We start from the raw sequence: 21998 nt of genomic DNA, 5'->3' as shown, positions 1-21998 counted from the left end.
CCCCGGCCCTGGGATGCCCCCAATCCCTCTGCCCATCCGCCAAAGCTCTCTTCCTCCCTTCAAGGCCCTACTGAGAGCTCACCTCCTCCAGGAGGCCTTCCCACACTGAGCCCCTTCCTTCCTCTCCCCCTCGTCCCCCTCTCCATCCCCCCATCTTACCTCCTTCCCTTCCCCACAGCACCTGTATATATGTATATATGTTTGTACAGATTTATTACTCTATTTATTTATTTATTAATTTTACTTGTACATATCTATCCTATTTATTTTATTTTGTTAGTATGTTTGGTTTTGTTCTCTGTCTCCCCCTTTCAGACTGTGAGTCCACTGTTGGGTAGGGACTGTCTCTATATGTTGCCAATTTGTACTTCCCAAGCACTTAGTACAGTGCTCTGCACATAGTAAGCGCTCAATAAATACGATAAATACAATTGATGATGATTCCTCCGCCCCAGGGTGGTCCCGCCCCGGCGTGCTGTCCCCTACGGTTGGGCTGCTGGTGGAAGCGACTCCTCAGGGCTGAAGTTCCTCCTGTGTTGTTTCGGCTCCACCAAGACCACTCTTCCTGTGGGAGCCCGCTCCCCGACCCAGGCCCGTGGATGTGCAGAGCACTGCGTCGGGCGCGGTGGAGGGGACCCCGGGAGAAAACAGGGGTGCTGGGGGAGCCCCCTGACTGCCTGACGGGACAGCGGGGTCTCCAGTGGACGCCCCAGGAAGCCAATTCGGCCAAGATGGCCGGAATGAGGACACCTGCCCAAAGAAGATGGCCCCAGCCTAGGCCTCCTGCCCTCCCAAAGTCAGTAGCCCACCCTTACCCTGCTCGCCACCCCCACCCCCCAAGAGTCAGCAGCCCTATCTCTTCACCTCGGAGCAGTGTGGCCGACTGGCTAGAGCCCAGGCCTTGGAGTCAGAAGGACCCGGGTTCTCTCTCTGGCTCTGCCATCTGTCTGCTGCTAGGTGACCTTGGGCAAGTCACTTCACTTCTCTATCCCTCAGGTCCCTCATCAGTAAAATGGGGATGAAGACTGTGAGCCCCACGTGGGACGGGGGCTGTGTCCAACCTGATTACCTTGTATCTACTCCAGAACTTAGGACAGTGCCTGGCACATATTAAGCGCTTAACAAAGACCATAAAAAATTGGAGTTTACATTCTGGAGCTATACAAGCTCAAATTCTTTCTGAAAGTATGTGAGCTTGTACAGGGTCTTTTAAACCACACATTGCTAAAAACCTCCATGAGGAAGAAGAGAAACGTTTGATACTACTACTACTACTACTACTACTACTACCACCACTACCACTACCACTACCACTACCACGACTACGACTACTACTACTATTACCACTACTACTACTACCACTACCACTACTACTAAAAATAATAAAGGTATTTGTTAAGCACTTCCTACGTGTCAAGGACTCTACTAAGCGCTCGGCTATTTACAAGGAAAAGGGGGTCCTACAGTCTAAGTAGGAGGGAGAACAGGTATTGAATCCCCATTTTACAGATGAGGGAACTGAGACCCCGAGAAGTGAAGTGACTGGCCCTGAGTCACTTAGCGGGTAAGTGATGGAGCTGAGATTAGAACCCGGATCCTCCGACCCTCAGGCCCGGGTTGTATCCACCCTGGGAGAGGGGCAGGGAGAGCTGAAACCCAGGGCCGGGGAGAATCAATCAATCAATCAATCGTACTTATTGAGCGCTTACTGTGTGCAGAGCACTGTACTAAGCGCTTGGGAAGTCCAAGTTGGTAACATATAGAGACGGTCCCTACCCAACAGTGGGCTCACAGTCGAGAAAGACAGCACCCAGTGTGGCATTCAACCGGAGGCTCACTGCCTTCTTTTCCCGGTGAGCGTCTCCATTTGGGAGCCCACCCTCGTAAGGCTCGGGTCCCCCCGGCTGGCCCGCCGGCCCCCATCGGGAGCCCACCTTCTTGTCCATCTTCAGCCAGGCCACGGTGTCCTTGATGGTGTACTGCAGGCCGAAGAACCAGGTCTCCCGCAGGCCCAGGGTCCGGCACACCAGGTCGAACAGGTCCTTTCCCTTCCACTTCATCTGCGGCGGACGGAACCGAGAGCAGGGGACGTCAGCACGAGAGCCGGCTGGGGGCGCGGCCCTGGGCTGACCCCCCCCCTCTAGACTGGAAGCTCTTTGTGGGCAGGGGATGGGTCTGTTTATGGTTCTAGTGTCCTCTTCCAAGAGCTTAGCCCAGTGCTCTGCATACAGTAAGCGCTCAATAAATACGACGGAATGAATAAGCACTTGGGAGAGGGGGAGATAGTGAAGTTGGTAGGCATGATCCCTGCCCACAAGGAACTTACGGCGACGCTGGGGGAGATGCAGCAGCAGAACACGGAGCCCTTCCCACTGTGTCCCGCCCCGCTCCAACTGGGAAAGACGGACATCCGATTCGGACAGCTTTTAGCTCCGAACTCCCAACGGATATTGGGTTTCCATCCCCGATGCTTTACGTCTCTGAGGGGAAGGCACCAGCTCCGATACGAGAGTCAACGGCAACCGGTTAGGATCTCCCCCTCTGAAGCGGGGGGAAAGCTAGACGCCAGATTCACAGGGCACAAGTCCAAGCGCCAGGACTTCCAACGAGTCCTTTGCCCAGGTTCTCATTCTTTTTTTTTTTTTTAATGGTACTTGTTAAGGGCTTTCTTTGTGCTAGGCACTGTACTAAACACCAGGGTACATCCGACCTAATCAGGTTAGACACAGTCCTTGTTATTCATTCATTCGTGTATATTGAGCACTCACTATTTGCAGAGCACTGTACTAATAATAATTATGGTATTTGTTAAGCGCTTACTATGTTCTGTTCTAAGCACTAGGGTAGATACAAGGTAATCAGGTTGCCCCACGTGGGGCTCCCAGTCTTAACCCCCATTTTGCAGATGAGGTAACTGAGGCATAGAAAACTTAGGTGATTTGGCCAAAGTCACCCAGCTGATAAGTGGCGGAGCCGGGACTCCGGAGCCCGTTCTCTTTCCACTAAGCCACGCTGCTTCTCAGCGCTTGGAAAGTAAAATTCACCGAGAGAGACACTCCCTGCCCACAACGGGCTCACAGTCTAGAAGCGGGGGGGACGGACATCGAAACAAGCAAACTGGCATCAACACTATCGATATAAATAAATAGAATTATAGCTACATACATATCAAAACGAGTTAACAGGCATTAATATAAGTGGAATTATAGATATGTGTATATATATATATATATACACAAGTGCTGTGGGGCAGGGAAGGGGGGTAGATCAAAGGGAGTGAGTCGGGGTGATGGGGGGAGGATGGGGAGCTGAGGAGCTATCCCACGTGGGGCTCGCGGTCTTCATCCCCATTTTACAGATGAGGGGACCGAGGCTCAGAGGAGCCAAGTGACTCGCCCAAGCAGACAAGCGGCGGGGCCAGGGTCGGAACCCCGGTCCCCTCACTCCCAGACTGGGGCTCTTCCCACTAGGCCGCACTGCTTCTCTGCGGCCTCGGATCGCCCGGCGGGAGGCTCCTTTCCCTGCCAGAGTGGCACTTTCCGGAGAGCTGCCAACTGCAGGGTCTAACCCGTTCAATTAACCTTATGAGCTATGCCTCATTTCCAGCCACATTAGTTGATTGCTGGGGGGGGGAAAAAAAAGAAAAAAGTCACAGATCTGCCCTCGGACAAGGAAGGCGCTCTAACGAAACGAGTACCGTTTTGAAATGGGAATGCTGGCTTTCCAGATGGATCCCGGGATAACGTCACGCTTGCCCCAAGAGTTCCTTTTCTAATTATCACCGCAGTCGGGCCAGGATGAGGGGGAGGGGAGTTGTTAAATTTCAGAATCAGAGTAAATTACTGGTTGGACACCTACATCAATGCAGGCTTTTATTTTTCTTTCCCTTCCTCCCGCAAGGCCGGCAGTAATGAAACCCGATCACTGTTGTCCCTGCTCTCCTCTTCAATCTTATTTCCACCTGCAAAGCCCGTAATAAAATCTTATCATGCCAAAACTCAAGCCCAGCTTTGGCTCCGCAGTTTGGCTATAATTTCCAAGCCCTTAGTACAGTGCTCTGCACACGGTAAGTGCTCAATAAATATGATTGAATGAATGAATGGACTTCCATGATGCCAGCCAATGTCAAGGTTGATCATTTTTTCAATGGTATTCGATCAGTCCTTCGATCGTATTTATTATTGAGTGCTTACTGCGTGCAGAGCACTGTACTAAGTGCTCGGGAAAGTACAATGCAGCAATAAACAGTGACATCCCCTGCCCACAACGGGCTCACAGTCTGGAGTGCGGGAGACAGGTATTGGGACAAATAAATAAAATTGCAGATAAAATGCTTACTACGGGCCAGGCACTGTACTAAGCACTGGGGGAGATGCGAGCTAATCATCATCATCATCAATCGTATTTATTGAGCGCTTACTATGTGCAGAGCACTGTACTAAGCGCTTGGGAAGTACAAATTGGCAACATATAGAGACAGTCCCTACCCAACAGTGGGCTCACAGTCTAAAAGGGGGAGACAGAGAACAAAACCAAACATACTAACAAAATAAAAGAAATAGAATAGATATGTACAAATAAAATAAATAAACAAATAAATAAATAGAGTAAAAAATATGTACAAACATATATGTATATATATACATATATACATAATCAGGTTGGGGACGGTACATGTCCCCCATGGGGCTAGATCTTAATACCCATTTTGACAAGATGAGGTAACTGAGGGTAGGGGGAAGGGAAGTGACTTGCCTAGGGTCACGCAGCAGACGAGTGGCAGAGCCGGGATTTGAACCCGTGACTTTCCGACTCCCAAGCCCGTGTTCTGTCCACTACGCTGCGCGATTCCTTTGCTGCCTGCCCCAGGGGTCTGTCGATCAAAAGTGTTGCTGAAGGGCCTGCTGTCCCTCTAGACTGTAAGCTCCTTAGTAATAATAATAATGATGGTATTTGTTAAGCGCTTACTATGTGCCAAGCACTGTCCTAAGCGCTTTTCCTTGTGGGCAGGGAATCTGGCTACCCACTCTGTCCTTGTGTACTCTCCCAAGCGCTTAGCCCGGTGCTCTGCACACAGTAAGCACTCAACAAATACGACCGATGGACTGACTGACTGTCTGGGCACCGTACTAAGCCTGGGACGGTATAACAGACAGCATACAACATGATCCCTGCCTCAGAGGAGGTAGTCATCCAACAAGGGAAGCAAGGACACAAAATCAATTACGGATGGAAGAGGAGAAGGGCAAGACGGATACGTGATCGGTAATTGTAATTGTGATGTTTAAGCGCTTATAATGTATCTCGTATTTATCCTTGTCTTGTCTTCTGCCGTCGAGTCGTTTCCGACCCATAGGGATGTCAAGGACGCATCTCTCCCGGAAGGCCCCGCTCTCCATCTGCAACCGTTCTGGGAGCGGATCCACAGGGATTTCTTGGTAAAAATCTGGAAGTGGTTGACCTTCCGCGCGGTAAACCTGAGTCTCCGCCCTTGACTCTCTCCCCTGCCGCTGCTGCCCAGCACGGTCGCCTTCCTCTCGCTAGCCACGGGCCAAGCTAGCCCCGTAGTCGAGACTGGTAGAGGACTGGAAACTCTCCAGGTGCCACCCTGAGAGGTGGGTATTTAGTAATCAGGGCCGACGGCCCAATGCGGGGCCCGTGGGCTAAGGGAGAAGGAGGACACGTATTGATTCCCCACTTTACAGACGAAGTAACTGAGGCACAGACAAATGAAGGGACTTGCTTAAGGCCACACAGCAGGCGAGCGGTGCAGAAGGGCTAGGAACCCAGGTCTTCGGCCTCCCATTCTATTTGTACTTCCCAAGCGCTTAGTACAGTGCTCTGCACATAGTAAGCGCTCAATAAATACGATTGATTGATTGATTGATTGATTGATTGATTGATTAAGAAATAATGCTAACAGCAATCAACATAATGGTATTTTTTTTTAAATAACATTTATTAAGTGCTTACTATGTGCAAAGCACTGTTCTAAGCGCTGGGGAGGTTACAAGGTGATCAGGTTGTCCCACGGGGGGCTCACAGTCTTAATCCCCATTTTACAGATGAGGGAACTGAGGCCCAGAGACGTGAAGTGACTTGCCCAGAGTCACACAGCTGGCTATTGGCAGAGCTGGGATTCGAACCCACGACCTCTGACTCCAAAGCCCGGGCTCTTTCCACTGTGGTATTTGTGAAGCATTTACTATATGCCGGACACTTTGCTAAGCACAGGGGTAGATGCAAATTTAACAGGTTGGACACAGTCCCTGCCCCACATGGGGCTCACAGTCTCAATCCCCATTTTCCAGATGAGGTCACTGAGGCCCAGAGAAGCAAAGTGACTTGCCCACAGTCACACAGCGGACAAGCGGCGGAGCTGGGATTAGAACCATATATCCAGAATTCTATTTATATCTAATTCTATTCTATTAGAGAAGCAGCGTGGCTCAATGGAAAGGGCACAGGCTCGGGAGTTAGAGGTCATGGCTTCAAATCCCGGCTCTGCCGCTTGTCAGCTGTGTGACTTTGGGCAAGTCACTTCACTTCTCTGGGCCTCAGTTACCTCATCTGTAAAACGGGGATGAAGACTGTGAGCCCCACGTGGGACAATCTGATCACCCTGTATCCTCCCCTGCGCTTAGAACAGTGCTTTGCACACTGTAAGTGCTTAACAAATGCCATCGTCATTATTATTATTATTATTTCTTTATACTGATGCTATTGATGCCTGCCTATTTGTTTTTGTTTTGTTTTGTTGTCTGTCTCCCCAATTCGAGACTGTGAGCCCGTTGCTGGGTAGGGATTGTCTCTATCTGTTGCCGAACTGTACTTTCCAAGCGCTTAGGACAGTGCTCTGCACACAGTAAGCGCTCGATAAATACGACTTAATGAATGAATGAATGAACCCATGACCGTCTCTGTCCCAGGCCCATGCTCTATCCACTAGGCCACACTGCTTCTCTACCCACTTAGGCCACACTGCTTCTCCGAAGGGGAAAAGCGTTCAATCGGTAGAGGATGTAAATCGATACGGACCAAAATGCTTCAGGAGGCTGTGAGTACCTAAGTGCTGAGAGGATAATTGGGCGGCTTGGCTCTGGGGAGAAGAAAAACTCAGAAGACAAAGCCTCAATCAATCAGAGCCCTGAAATGGGTGATTGGGAGAGTACAATGCAATTAGCAGATTTGATCCCTGCTACTAACGGATTTCCAATCTCATGGCGGGATGCGGGGGGTGAGGGGGGGAACAGACCAAAAATGGGGAATTACGGACAGGAAGAAGTCAGAATGTGTAAAGCCTTTGGGTGGGCACTTCTGCCCGGTGCAGAGGGCCTGGGTTCTAATCCCGGCTCCGCCACTGTCTCTGTGTGGCCCTGGGCCACTCATTTCACTTCTCTGGGCCTCCGTTACCTCATCTTGTACTCGCCAACTTGTACTCCCAAGCGCTTAGTACAGTGCTCTGCACACAGTAAGCGCTCAATAAATACAATTGATTGATCGATTGATCTGGAAAGTGGATAATAAGACTGTGAGCTCCACGTGGGACACGAACTGTGCCCACACTTATTAGCTTGCACCTACCCCAGCGCTTAGTACAGCGGCTGGTACTTTGTAAGCGCTTCATAAATACCAATTTACAAAAAAAACGCAGAGAGGGGTGGGTCACTCTTGGAGGACTTGGAGGGGAAGGTTTTTAGAAAATAATAATTGGGTTATTCGTTAAGTGCCTACTCTGGGCCAGGGACTGTACTAAGCTCCGGCAAATCAGGTTGGACACAACCCTATCCCACATGGGGTTCACAGTCTTAATCCCGATTTTACAGATGAGGGAACTGAGGCTCAGAGAAGAGAAGTGACTTGCCCAAGGTCACAGAGCTGGGATTAGGCCCTTTTGACTCGGAGACTGACGTTGGAAAAAGCGTCAGGATTTAGCGCTAGATCATAAACACGGGTTGAAATTCCAAAGTGCGGAACGACGGCTTTAAATTCCTTGTTTTGCTGTTTGTTTTGGTATTTGTTGAGCACTTACTATGTGCCAAACACCGTACTAAGCACTGCCGCAGATCCCGGATCATCAGGTTGGACATAGGCTGGGAGCCCCATGTGGGGCAGAGCCTAAGTAGGGTTTAATCCCCAGTTTTCAGATCAGGAAACTGAGGCAGGGACAATAAAATGACATGCCCAAGGTTGCAAAGAAAACAAGTGGCAGGGCCAGGATTAAAACCCAGGTCTTCGGCCGACCCAGGCCCAAACTCTTTCCACAAGAAGCAGCATGGCATGGCAGATAGAGCACAGGCCTGAGAGTCAGAAGGTCATGGGTTCTAATCCTGACTCCGCCACTTGTCTGCTTGGAAACGTCACTTCACTTCTCCGGGCCTCAGTTCCCTTATCTGTAAAATGAGGATTGAGACTGTGAGCCCCATGTGGGACAGGAACTGTGTCCAACTCACCACCCATCACCATCAATCGTATTTATTGAGCGCTTACTATGTGCAGAGCACTGTATTAAGCTCTTAGTACAGTGCCTGGCACATAGTAAGCACTCAACGAATGCCACAATTATTATAATTATTATGATTAGGCCGGGCTGATTCTTCTCGTGGGCAGGAAATAGGACTACCAACTCTCTCAAGCGCTTAATACAGTGAATACCCCCGCCTGATGTAATTTATTTATTTCCATTAATGTCCGTCTCTCCCTCTAGACTGTAAGCTCGTTGTGGGCTGGGAATGTGTCTGCTTATTGTTCTACTTATTGTTCTACTGCTTATTGTTCTACTGCACTCTCCGAACCGCTTAACACAGGGCTCTGCACGCAGTGAACGCTCAATAAATACGACTGAATGCCCGGATGGATTGATGAGGCCATGGTGGTGGGGTTCAGAGCCAGGGAAGGGCTTGACTGGGATGAGGAAGGGATGGGGAAGAGAGGATTGGGAAGGGGAAATGATGGGAGAGACCTGGAAGACCAGACAGATGTGGCCCTGGCAGAAAAACATGTCACGTGACAAAGCATTCCCTAGCTGAACCACTTGTTCCTTTTAATGTCCTCAATCACAAGGCTCCAACGTAGAGGCTTAGTAAATTGGAATTGCAATTCCGTGCGCCCCATTGTTGCCGGGAGAAACGCCTTAGGAAAATGCTGCTGCTCCTGATGATGATAATGATGTAGGGGAGGGGGATTAAAAAAAAAAAAAGCCACAAGCGAGCAGGAAGGTGTCGCCCGCATTCGTGGGCAAGGAGGAAATATCAGGCAACCTCAGATGTCTCGACTGCCGTCACAAAAAACTGACTTCTTTCCGTGGGATTTTTGGGGACCCCAGCTGCTACTTGTAATACGACGAAGGGCACGGTGTTCTTCGATCTGTCTAAGACAATCAATCAATCAATCATTCGTATTTATTGAGCGCTTACTATGTGCAGAGCACTGTACTAAGCGCTTGGGAAGTACAAATTGGCAACACATAGAGACAGTCCCTACCCAAAAGTGGGCTCACAGTCTAAAAGGGGGAGACAGAGAACAGAACCAAACATACCAACAAAATAAAATAAATAGGATAGAAATGTACAAGCAAAATAAATAAATAAATAAATAAATAGAGTAATAAATATGTACAACCATATATACATATATACAGGTGCTGTGGGGAAGGGAAGGAGGTAAGATGGGGGGATGGAGAGGGGGATGAGGGGGAGAGGAGGGAAGGGACTCAGTCTGGGAAGGCCTCCTGGAGGAGGTGAGCTCTCAGCAGGGCCTTGAAGGGAGGAAGAGAGCTAGTTTGGCGGAGGGGGAGAGGGAGGGCATTCCAGGCCCGGGGGATGACGTGGGCCGGGGGTCGATGGCGGGACAGGCGAGAACGAGGAACAGTGAGGAGATTAGCAGTGGAGGAGCAGCGGTTGCAGGCTGGGCAGTAGAAGGAGAGAAGGGGACAGTGGAGCCCGGACCTTGGCTCAGAGAGTTTAAGACGCGGGCTGGGTAAACATGACCGAAACCGGGCCAAACTGGCACATTAATAATAATGGTATTTGTTAAGCCCTTACTATGTGTCAAGCACAGGTCTAAGCCCCGGGGTAGATACAAGCTAATCAGGTTGGACACGGTCCCTGTCCCACATGGGGCTCACAGTCTTCATCTCCATTTCACACTTGAGGGAACCGCGACACAGAAGTGATGTGACTTGCCCAAGGTCACACGGCGGACAAGAGGCAGAGCCGCGATGAGAGCAATAACAATAATAATGGTACTTGTTAAGTGCTTACTATGTGTAAAGCACAGCTCTGAGCGCTGGGGTAGATAGAAGCTAATCGGGTTGGACACAGTCCCTGTCCCACACGGGGCTCATAGGCTTCGTCCCCATTTGACAGATGAGGGAACTGAGGCCCAGAGAAGAGAAGCGACTTGCCTAAGGTCACACAGCGGATGCTGTGCATTAGAATCCGGGTCCTTCTGACTCCCAGGCGTGTGCTCTATCTACGAAGCCATGCTGCTTCCAAGAGGCTTGGGCTTCATTTATTCAATCGTTATTTGAGCGTTTCCTGTGTGCAGAGCACTGTACTGAGCGCTCGGGAAAGGATAATATAACACCGAGCAGATACATTCCCTGCCCCAAGTGAGGTGGCAGTCCTGAGGACGCCGGACTGGAGTGATTTTCCGGCCTGTGGTCAATCCCGGCCCTGCCATCTACTCTGCCGCCGGAGCGGGGGAATTTGACAAGGGATCTCTGCCTCAAACCGAGTTTTAACGCGGACTCGGAACAACGGAGAGCAGCAGCTTCTAGAGTCGTTTTTTCAAGGTGGTTTTGTGTGCGCCTGTTTGTCCTGTGAACAGGCGGCTCTGAATACATCTGTCACGATGGGAGGCCGGCCCTCGGGAGCAGATGGTGGCCTGCGAGGGCTGTTTTGGAAGAAACCGGAGTTTTTTCCAAAGACGGTCCCTATTTCGAGACGGCCCGGGCCGATGAATTTAAGATGCTGTAAAAGGCCGCATTACCTTTGAGACGTTCAGCCCCCCTTACCCCGAACGCATCACAATAGCTTCCTGTAACTTCTCGGCCGGTGCTTTGTTGCAATGCGACTGAGTCGAGGTTGCTGGGGGAACCACATCCACTTGGATGTTCAGATTTTCGACCCGATTATTCTGTGACGACAACCGGGTCTTTTGCTTTTTTGCAAAAAGCCAAAAAAAAAAAAAAAAGGAGGATCAAATGCCCAAGTACGTGTTGACATGAGTAACCCTCCCGCCGAGAGGCTGGCTACTGAGGGGCGCTTCTAATAATAATCAATGGCAAGCACGATCGTCGCATTTGTTAAGTGTTCATTCATTCATTCAATCGTATTTATTGAGCGCTTACTGTGTGCAGAGCACTCTACTAAGCGCTTGGGAAGTACAAGTTGGCAACACATAGAGATGGTCCCTACCCAACAGTGGGCTCACAGTCTAGAAGTCTATGCCATAGTCACAGTCTATGCCAGGCCAAGCATTATACTGGAGCATCAGTGTGGCCTAGTGGAGACAGCATCTCTGTATGTTGCCAACTTGTACTTCCCAAGCGCTTAGTACAGTGCTCTGCACACAGTAAGCGCTCAATAATAATAATAATAATAATAATAATAATAGCATTTGTTAAGCGCTTACTATGTGCAAAGCACTGTTCTAAGCGCTGGGGGGATACAAGGTGATCGGGTTGTCCCACATGGGGCTCACAGTCTTAATCCTCATTTACCTCTATAAATACGATTGAATGAATGAGAGTACGGGCCTAGGACTCAGAAGGACCTGGGGTCTAATCCCAGCCCTGCCAATTGCTCGCTGTGTGACCTTGGGGCAGTCACTTGGGAGAGGATGGTACAACAATAAACAGACACATTCCCTGCCCACAACGAGTTTACAGTCTAGAGGGGGAGAAAGACATTAATAGAAATCCATAAATGACAGATATGGACATAAGGGATGTGGGGTTGGAGGGGCGGGGAGAGCAAAGGTGGCAGGCCAGAGTGACGCGGAAGGGAGTGGGAGAAAAGGAAAGGTGGCGGGCTTAGTCAGGGAAGGCATCCTGGAGGAGATATGCCATCAATAATGCTTTGAACGGAGGGGAGAGTGACTGTCTGGCGGACTTGAAGAGGGAGGACATTCCAAGCCAGAGGCAGGACGTGGGCAAGGGGGTAAGATAGGCGAAATCGAGGCACAGCTGGCATTAGAGGAGCGGGCTGGGTTGGAATAATAATAATAATAATGCTGGTATTTGTTAAGCGCTTACTATGTGCCAAGCACTTCTAAGCACTGGGGAAGAATCAAGGTAATCAAGTTTTCCCACGTGGGGCTCACAGTCTTCATCCCCATTTGACAGGTGAGGGAACTGAGGCCCAGGGAAGTTAAGTGACTTGCCCAAGGTCACCCAGATGACAAGTGGCGGAGCCGGGATTAGAACCCACGACCTCTGGCTCCCAGCCGGTGCTCTTTCCCTTGAGCCAGGGATAGGTGAGAAACGAGGTGAGGGAGGAGGGGGCAAGGGGAAGGTTTGCCTCCCTCTCGCCGCCCTGTAAACTATACCGCTCCAGTACGTCGTCACGATACAGCTCGACTGTTCCCTTTCGCTGGGCATCCTCCTCCTCCTGCATTTATTTCCCCACGCGGCATTTTATGCACACCCGCATATAAAGTATGCAGCTCACACACACGGAGCCCGTAATTTTTCCTAGCTCCTCATTTCGTCCTGAAGCCGTCCACCGCAGTGGTCAGCGGGCGGGGGTGCGCCGCAGGAAAGGCGCCTGTTTGAGAAGCAGCGTGGCCGCGTGGAGAGAGCACGGGCCTGGGAATCGGGGGCACCAGCCTTCCAAATCCCGGCTCCGCTGCTTGTCGGCCGTGTGACCTTGGTAAAGTCACTACTCAGGCCTCAGTTCCCTCACCTGTAAAATGGGGATTAAGAGCGGGTGCCTCATGTGGGACAGGGGCTGTGTCCAGCCTGATTAGCTTGAGTAGTAATAATAATAATGATGGCATTTATTAAGCGCCTACTATGTGCAAAGCACTGTTCTAAGCGCTGGGGAGCTTACCAGGTGATCGTGTTGTCCCACGGGGGGCTCACAGTCTTAATCCCCGTTGTACAGATGAGGTAACTGAGGTCCAGAGAAGTGAAGTGACTTGCCCAAAGTCACACAGAAAAGTGAAGTGACTTGCACAGTGAAAAGGCTGGCATTAGAGGTGCGGGCTGGGTTGGAATAATAATAATAATGTTGGTATTTGTTAAGCGCTTACTATGTGCCAAGCACTTTTCTAAGCGCTGGGGAAGATACAAGGTAATCAGGTTGTCCCACGGGGGGGCTCACCGTCTTCATCCCCATTTTACAGGTGAGGGAACTGAGGCCCAGGGAAGTTAAGTGACTTGCCCAAGGTCACACAGCTGACAAGTGGCGAAGCCGGGATTTGAACCCATGACCTCTGACTCCCAAGCCCGGGCTCTTTCCACCAAGCCACGCTGCTTAATAAAAGTGGTACCTGTTAAGCATTTGCTATGTACCAAGTATTGTACAAGCAAGTTGGGTTGGACACAATCCCCGTCCCACACGGGAGCTCACCGTCTTAATCCCCATTTTACAGACGAGGAAACCGAGGCACGGAGAAGTCGGGTGACTTGCCCGAGGTCACGGGGCGGGGAATGTGCCTATTTATTGTTACACTGCACTCTCCCAAGCACTCTCCCAAGCACTTAGTGGGACAGCTCTGCACACACGGTCGGCGCCCAGTAAATACGACCGATTGACTGACTGACCAGGATTAGAACCCAGGTCCTTCTGACTCCGAGGCCCGGGCAGTATCCATTAGGCCATGCCCAGTGTATAGTAAGTGCTTAACACCGGGAAAAAAAAGCCTCGTGAGGTGCGGGGGGGGGGTGAGAGAGAGAGAGGCGCTGAGGGAGGTGGACGAAGTCATCACCAGAAGCGCGCTGTCGACCTTTTTGATGGCGCTGAAAATTGATGAGCTCGACTAAGGGTGAAAGAGCCCGTGATTTACGGACACGCGGAGGCAGTTTAAACAAACAGCGCTAAGCGGTCCAAATCATCGCAGGTGCGAGGCCCTTCCTCTCCCTTCTGTCCTCCTCCCTTCCCGTCAGCCGAGGGAAGCTTTCCCAGCTTCTGCGGTCGCCGGATTTCAGACTTATTAACGGGGAGGGGGTCATTTCAAGGCCCTGCTGAGAGCTCACCTCCTCCAGGAGGCCTTCCCAGACTGAGCCCCTTCTTTCCTCTCCCCCTCGTCCCCCTCTCCACCCCCCCGTCCTACCTCCTTCCCTTCCCCACAGCACCTGTATATATGTATATATGGTTGTACATATTTATTACTCTATTTATTTATTTATTTATTTTACTTGTACATTTCTATCCTACTTATTTTATTTTGTTGGTATGTTTGGTTCTGTTCTCTGTCTCCCCCTTTTAGACTGTGAGCCCACTGTTGGGTAGGGACTGTCTCTATGTGATGCCAATTTGTACTTCCCAAGAGCTTAGTACAGTGCTCTGCACATAGTAAGCGCTCAATAAATACGATTGATTGATTGATTGATTGATTGAGTGATTAGTAGCCTGCGCCGAGTTGGGGCCCTGAAGGAGCCTGCTTTTCCCTCCTCCCCCTTGGACCCCCTGGACGGGAGCCAGGAGGCACCCAATCGTGTTTATTGAGCGCTTACTGCGCGAGCACTGTACTAGGCGCTTGGAAAGTACAATTCAGCAGTGGAGACGATCCCGGCCCACATCATCAATCGTATTTATTGAGCGCTTACTATGCGCAGAGCACTGTACTAAGCGCTTGGGAAGTACAAATTGGCAACATATAGAGACAGTCCCTACCCAACAGTGGGCTCACAGTCTAAAAGGGGGAGACAGAGAACAAAACCAAACCTACTAACAAAGTAAAATAAATAGAATAGATGTGTACAAATAAAATAGAGTGAAAAAATATGTACAAACATATATACATATATACAGGTGCTGTGGGGAAGGGAAGGAGGTAAGATGGGGGATGGAGAGGGGGACAAGGGGGAAAGGAAGGAAGGGGATCAGTCTGGGAAGGCCTCCTGGAGGAGGTGAGCTCTCAGCAGGGCCTTGAAGGACCTTGAAGCACATGGGGCTTACAGTCTAGAGGACAGACATCAAAGCAAGTAAACAGGCATCAATACAAATAGACAGAATTATAGATATATGCACGTTGAAACAAGTAAACAGGCATTTATATACGTAAATAGAATTATAGATATGTACGTATATACACAAGTGCTACGGGGGGATGGAACAAAGGGAGCAAGTTGGGGCAACTTGGAGGTGAGGCGGAGCTGAGGAAAAGGGGGGCTCAGTGTGGGAAGGCCTCTTGGGGGAGGTGAGCCTTCAATAGGGCTTTGAAGGGGGGAGTGTGATCGTTTGGTGGATTTGGTGGGTTTCCCGCCCCCCAGGGTAATGGACCAGGCTCTTCCCAGGTGGGAAAGGATTTCGAGCGAGCGACATCATCCTCATCAATCGTATTTATTGAGCGCTTACTGTGTGCGACAGTGAGGCAACAGAAACAATGCAGCCTCGTGGCTAGAGCCCGGGCCTGGGACTCAACGGATCTGGGTTCTCATCCCGGCTCCGTCCCGTCTCTGCCGTGTGAACTTGGGCGAGTCACTTCACTTCAATTGGGCCTCAATAATGACCTCACCTGTAAAATGGGGATTAAGACTGTGAGCCCCAAGTGCTTAGTACAGTGCTTTGCGCACAGTAAGCACTCAATAGGTACAACTGAATGAATGAATGAATGAATGAATGAATGACAAGGACCGTGTCCACCCTGATTAACTAGTATACTCCAGTGCTTAGTACACTGCCTGGCAAGCAATAAAGAAGCAGCGTGGCTTAGTGGGAGTCACAGGATGTGGGTTCTAATCTCGCTCCGCCACTTGTCTGCTGTGAGACCTTGGGAAAGCCACTTAACTTCTCTGTACCTCATTTGTAAAATAAGGATTAAGACTGTGAGCCCCATGTGGGACAACCTGATTACCTTGTTTCTACGTGCTTAGAACAATGCTAGGCACAGAGTAAGTGCTTAAGAAATCTCGGTTCTGCCACTCGTCAGCTGTGTGACCTTGGGCAAGTCCCTTAACTTCTCTGTGCCTCAGTTCCCTCATCTATCAACTCTGCTCCTCTCCCAGGTGCTTAGTGCATAGTGCTTGGCACGCACCTGATACTCAAATCACACTGCTGATGGATCGGCGGACAGACCTGCCTTTTGATTTTAAAAGCTTTCTGTGACAGAGTCCAAAACGCAACTTTAATTTGATCGCGTTTTCAGTGGATGCCAAATTGGGTTAGGAAAGGGTCATCCAAAGGATTCTCTTAGTTAATCCATAGGATTCTGGGGAAGGAACATTAAGATAAATTCCATTAAAAGCCTTCTCCAATTAGCCAGGAGCAGTGTGGCCCCGTGTTGAGAGCCCGGGCCTGGGATCCAGAGGACCTGGGTTCTAGTCCTGGCTTCACCACTTGTCAGCTGTGGGATCTTGGGCAAGTCACTTCACTTCTCTGGGCCTCAGTTCCACCCTCTGTAAAATGGGGGTTAAGACTGGGGGCCCCATGTGGGACGGGGACTGTGTCCAACCTCACTGGCTTGTATCTACCCCAGCGCTTAGTACAGTGCTGGCACAACGGGGGAGCAGCACGGCCTACTGGATAGAGCTGCAGCCTAGGAGTCAAAAAGATCTGGGTTCTAATCCTGGCCCTGCCATTCATCTGCTGGGTGACCTTGGGCAAGTCATTTTACTTCTCTGAATCTCAGTTACCTCATCTGTAAAATGGGGATTGAGACTGGGAGTCCCTGTAGGACAAGGACTGTGCCCAACCTGAGTAGCTTCTACCTACTCCAACACTTGGAACAGTGCTTGACACTTAGTAACTGCTTAACAAGCATTATTATTTATGATAATGATGGCATTTATTAAGCACTTACTATGTGCAAAGCACTGTTCTAAGCACTAGGGAGGTTACAAGGTGACCAGGTTGTCCCACGGAGGGCTCACAGTCTTAATCCCCATTTTCCAGATGAGGTAACTGAGGCCCAGAGAAGTTAAGTGACTTGCCCAAAGTCACACAGCTGACAATTGGCAGAGCCGGAATTTGAACCCATGACCTCTGACTCCAAAGCCTGTGCTCTTTCCACTGAGCCATGCTGCTTCTCTAATTATTAATATAATTATTATTATTATAGTAAGCACTTAATACCATTAAAAAAGAGTACTCATTAAGTATTTACAATGTGCGAAGCACTGCGCTAAGAGCTGGGGTAGCTACAAGCTACTGGGGTCGGGCATAGCCCCTGCTCCACACAGGGCTTCCCATCTAATACTTGTGTTTGGCCAAGGATCAGTGAGCTTTCAAAGCGTCGGAAGCAATTGCTATATTTATTTATTTTATTTATTTTATTAATGATGTGTACGTAGCTATAATTCTATTTATTCTGACGGTATTGACTCCTGTCTACTTGTTTTGTTTTGCTGTCTGTCTCCCCCTTCTAGACTGTGAGCCCGTTGTTGGGTAGGGACCATCTCTATAGGCTGCCGATTTGTACTTCCCAAGCGCTTAGTACAGTGCACTCAGAAAGCGCTCAATAAATATGACTGAATGAATTAATGAATAAGGTGGTTTAACAGTACCACCCTGTTGACTGGAATTCTACCGGTCAATTTAAACCTTGATATTTATCCCCTCCCCAACTCAACCTGCCCTTTCAAGAGTTGTGAGCCCACCGTTGGGTAGGGATTGTCTCTGTATGTTGCCAACTTGTACTTCCCAAGCGCTTAGTACAGTGCTCTGCACACAGTAAGCGCTCAATAAATACGATTGATGATGATGATGATGATGACGAGTTCTCACATAGTTCACGCCACCACTTTGCTGTGTGACCCTGGGCAAGTCAGTTCACTTCTCTGTGCCACTGCTACCTCATCTGGAAAATGGGGATTGAGACTGTGAGCCCCATGGGGGACAGGTACTGTGTCCAACCTGATTTGCTTGAATCCACCCCAGCGCTTAGAACAGTGCCTGGCACATGGTAAGCCCTAGCAAATACCATCATTTTTATTATTAAATTGAAGACACCATAAATCTCACAGAGAACAGAGGAAATCCAGGTTGTTAGGGAGCCTCAGACATTAGGCAGCCTGGAAGCTTTCCTATCGAGCCACGATTTGGCCTTTTTTCATCTTTGTCGGGGTTGCTCCTTTTAGCAGAACCCCAAAAGGAAAGTGTCCCTCAAAATCGCCATGGCGAGAGTCAAGACCCAACCCTGAGCAGCGCAGCTTCGTGCTGAGGGCCTGGGTTCTAATCCCGTTGTGTGACCCCCTTCCTTCCTCTCCCCCTCGTCCCCCTCTCCATCCCCCCATCTTACCTCCTTCCCTTCCCCACAGCACCTGTATATATGTATATATGGCTGTACATATTTATTACTCTATTTATTTATTTATTTATTTATTTTGCTTGTACATTTCTATCCTATTTATTTTATTTTGTTGGTATGTTTGGTTCTGTTCTCTGTCTCCCCCTTTTAGACTGTGAGCCCACTGTTGGGTAGGGACTGTCTCTATGTGTTGCCAATTTGTACTTCCCAAGCGCTTAATACAGTGCTCTGCACATAGTAAGCGCTCAATAAATACGATTGATTGATTGACCTTAGGTGAGTCACTTCACTTCTCTGGGCCTCAGTTCTTGTCTGTAAAATGGGGATTCAATACCCGTTGTCCTTCCTACTTAGACTGTGAGAACTGTGGGGCACAGGGACTGAGTCACACACCTGATTATCTTCTACCTTTCCCAGTGCTTAAAACAGTGCTTGGCACACAATAAGTGCTCAACAAATACTATTTTTATCGTGTTATTTTTACTCTATAATAATGATAATTGTGATGAGCCCACAGCAAGCTGCCTTATTAGTGACCGTTTGTGTGATCCACAAAGAACAACCGGGAAAGAGACACCTGATTCAGGTGATTGCTGGCCTCTGGGGGGGTGGGGGGGGGCCGCATGGAGGGAGGCGTGACTTTCTCTCCCTCAGTAACAGGCCTGGACCAATCAATGACTGCTTTGTAGGGCCACAGCTGCTGCGCCTAAAGCTGATAAAAGGCAGTAGTTGTGAGTTTGGAAGGGAGGTGTATACAGAGGAGAGCAGCAGGTGCAAGAGGAGGGAGAGGAATACAAAAAAGAAGCAGGAGAAGCGGAAAGACTTGGCAGCAGAGAGGAAGCATCAGCAGAAAGGGCTCCTTTGACCAGCAGACTGGTACTGGACCCTTGGTGGCGGAGTGTGTGTATGTGTCACTCCCTTGCATGTTGGGGAAAACTAAGTAAAAAACTTTCCACGGTAACCTTTGTGGTGTGATTGAGGCTCCCCTTGGATCAGGAAAGTCCTGGTTGGTACAAGTTAAGGCGGGGGGGGCTTGTGACAATAATAATAATAAGAGTCGAAGGCAATGGGCTAGAATCCTAGTGCTGCAGTTTGTCAGGCCTGGAGAAGTAATCCTGTTGACTAGGAAAATAAACACGAACAAAGCCATTCCTTTGAGCAGCCCTAGAATCCCAATGTCCTTTTGCTTTAATGAGCAGGGTGTTTCAACCCCAGGAAGGGGTGGGGGGGAAAATCAGGCCATTATCTGCTGAAACACATTGGCTCATTAAGAAACTGCTCCCTGCAAGGCAAAAGACAAAACTCTTTCTTCCTGCATATAGTAAGTCCCTTTGTTTACAATCTGTGAGTGTTTGATGTTTAAGGGTCATTTGAGTATGATACAATAAAAATGAGTCGATTAAATGTTTATTGGTAGTAAGTCAGGATGAACTGATAAGCTGGAAAGGAAAAGAGCGTGGAGAGTTGGGTGGCAAGACTGCGAATCAATCGATGGCATATGAGTGCAACTATTTACTGGGCAAGTGCTTCACTTGTCTCATCTGTAAAATGGGGATTAAGACTGTGAGCGCCATGTGGGACAGGGACTGTGTCCAAGCAGATTAACTTGTGTCTACCCCAGTGCTTAGAAGTGTTTGTGGCACATAGGAAGCGCTTAACAAGTATCATAATTATTACTGTGTGGAGGCAGTTGGGAGAACATAATGTGACAGAGCTACTGGCTGCATCGCTGCTCACAAGCTCACCTGCTAAAGGAGGAGGCAGATGGGATAAATCAACCCAGTTACAGAGAAGTACAAGAGCCTTGGGGTTCTAGCTCAGCCTCTGCCATTGGGCCTGCTTCGTGGCCTCAGGCCGTCAAACTCTCTGAGCCTCGGTTTTCTCATCTGTTAAATGGGGGTAATATCCCTGTCTCTCCTCCCCTCTTAGTTGGTGAGCCTCTTGTGGGATGGGGACTGGATCCGAACTGATGACTTTGTATCTACCCTGGTGCTCAGCCTGAATAGTAGCTTCAAACGGTGTCAGGCATATAGTAAGTGCTTACCATAAACCACAATTATTATGATGATTATTATGCTGCGGTGGATGGGGAGCTTTTAATACCATCATCATCAATCGTATTTATTGAGTGCTTACTGTGTGCAGGGCACTGTACTAAGCGCTTGGGAAGGACAAGTTGGCAACATATAGAGACAGTCCCTACACTACAAAGCCCTCTTTTCTCCTATCTGCCCCCCTTGCACTCAAATTTGTACCCCCTAAGGACTTGGTATTTACTCCACCATGTCCTCATCCTCTTCTCTTCCCCATCAGTAATTTATTTTCTAAGTCTGCCTCCCCGCTTTAGACTGTGAGCTCCTTAAGGGCAGGGACTGGGTCTACCAACACTACTGTATCATCTCTCTATTCATTCAATCATATTTACTGAGCGCTTACTGTGTGCACAGCACTGTACTAAACGCTTGGAAAGTACAATTCAGCAACAGAGACAATCCCTGCCCGCAATGGGCTCCTAGTCTAGAAGCGCTTAGTACAGTGTTGGGCACACAGAAAGTGCTTGATAAATACCAATGGATTTATCATCAATAGGACTAAAAAGTGAAAGATTTGATTCACGTAATCTTAGTTTACACCAGCTAAGGATTCACTAGAGAAGCAGCGTGGCTCAGTGGAAGGAGATAGGGTTTTGGAGTCAGAGGTCATGGGTTCAAATCTCAGCTCCACCAATTGTCAGCTGTGTGACTTTGGGTAAGTCACTTAACTTCTCTGGGCCTCACTTACCTCATCTGTAAAATGGGGATGAAGACTGTAAGCCCACCAAGGGACAACCTGATCACCTTGTAACCTCCCCAGCGCTTAGAACAGTGCTTTGACATAGTAAGCACTTAATAAATGGTATCATCATCATCGTTATTATTATTAGACAGTCCCTTTAAAAAAATTTTGGTTCTTTTTATCTTTAAACCCTTTGGAGATTATTCTATATTTTAAGTTCACCGCTAAGGGAAATAGTTCAAATTCAAATCCCGTAATGAACCTTGGGCATTTTCGAACAAAATGTTTTCAATTAACCAAGGCTGTCTAACCTTGTAAATCAGTCAACTGTATTTGAGTGCTTACTGTGTGCTAAGCACTATTCTAAGTGATTGGGAGAAGGCAATGTAACAGACACATTCGCAGCCCACAGCGAGCTTACAGTCTAGAGGGGAAGAGAGGTTAATATAAATAAATTAAAATTCCAGATACAGACACAAGTGCTGTGGGGCTGGGAGGGGGCGATGAATAAAGGGAGCAAGTCAAGGAGACGCAGATGGGAGTGGGAGAAGAGGAAAGGAGAGCTTAGTCAGGGGAGGCCTCGTGGAGGAGATGAGCCTTCAATAAGGCTTTGCAGGACGGGAGGGTAATTGTCTGTTGGATTTGAGGAGGGAAGGAGTCTCAGGCCAGAGGTTCTTTAGTCCATCACTGGAAGGAACCAAGAACTGACAGAAAACAAGCATATGTACTTCAGGTTGACAAATGAGTCATTAAACTCCCCTTAGTCAGAACAAGTTTTTTTTTTCTTTGAGCCCCTTCCTCACCAG

At 49.0% G+C, this 21998-nt stretch overlaps 1 protein-coding gene across 5 annotated transcripts in view; it reads right to left on the bottom strand.

The window, feature by feature from the left end:
• Positions 1-21998, bottom strand: part of NF2 (neurofibromin 2) — an 84534-nt gene that overhangs the window by 42298 nt on the left and 20238 nt on the right. For all 5 annotated transcript variants that reach the window (XM_038763922.1, XM_038763924.1, XM_038763927.1 and 2 more), the window contains exon 2: positions 1935-2060. In XM_038763922.1, the coding sequence (XP_038619850.1) occupies positions 1935-2060 (126 nt within the window). The remainder of the gene's footprint in view (positions 1-1934; positions 2061-21998) is intronic.

This window comes from Tachyglossus aculeatus, chromosome 21 (assembly GCF_015852505.1).
Source record: "Tachyglossus aculeatus isolate mTacAcu1 chromosome 21, mTacAcu1.pri, whole genome shotgun sequence".
In the NCBI taxonomy this organism is placed as follows: Eukaryota; Metazoa; Chordata; class Mammalia; order Monotremata; family Tachyglossidae; genus Tachyglossus; species Tachyglossus aculeatus.
Note: the sequence above shows the minus strand (reverse complement) of the source record. Positions and strands in the feature narration are given on the sequence as shown.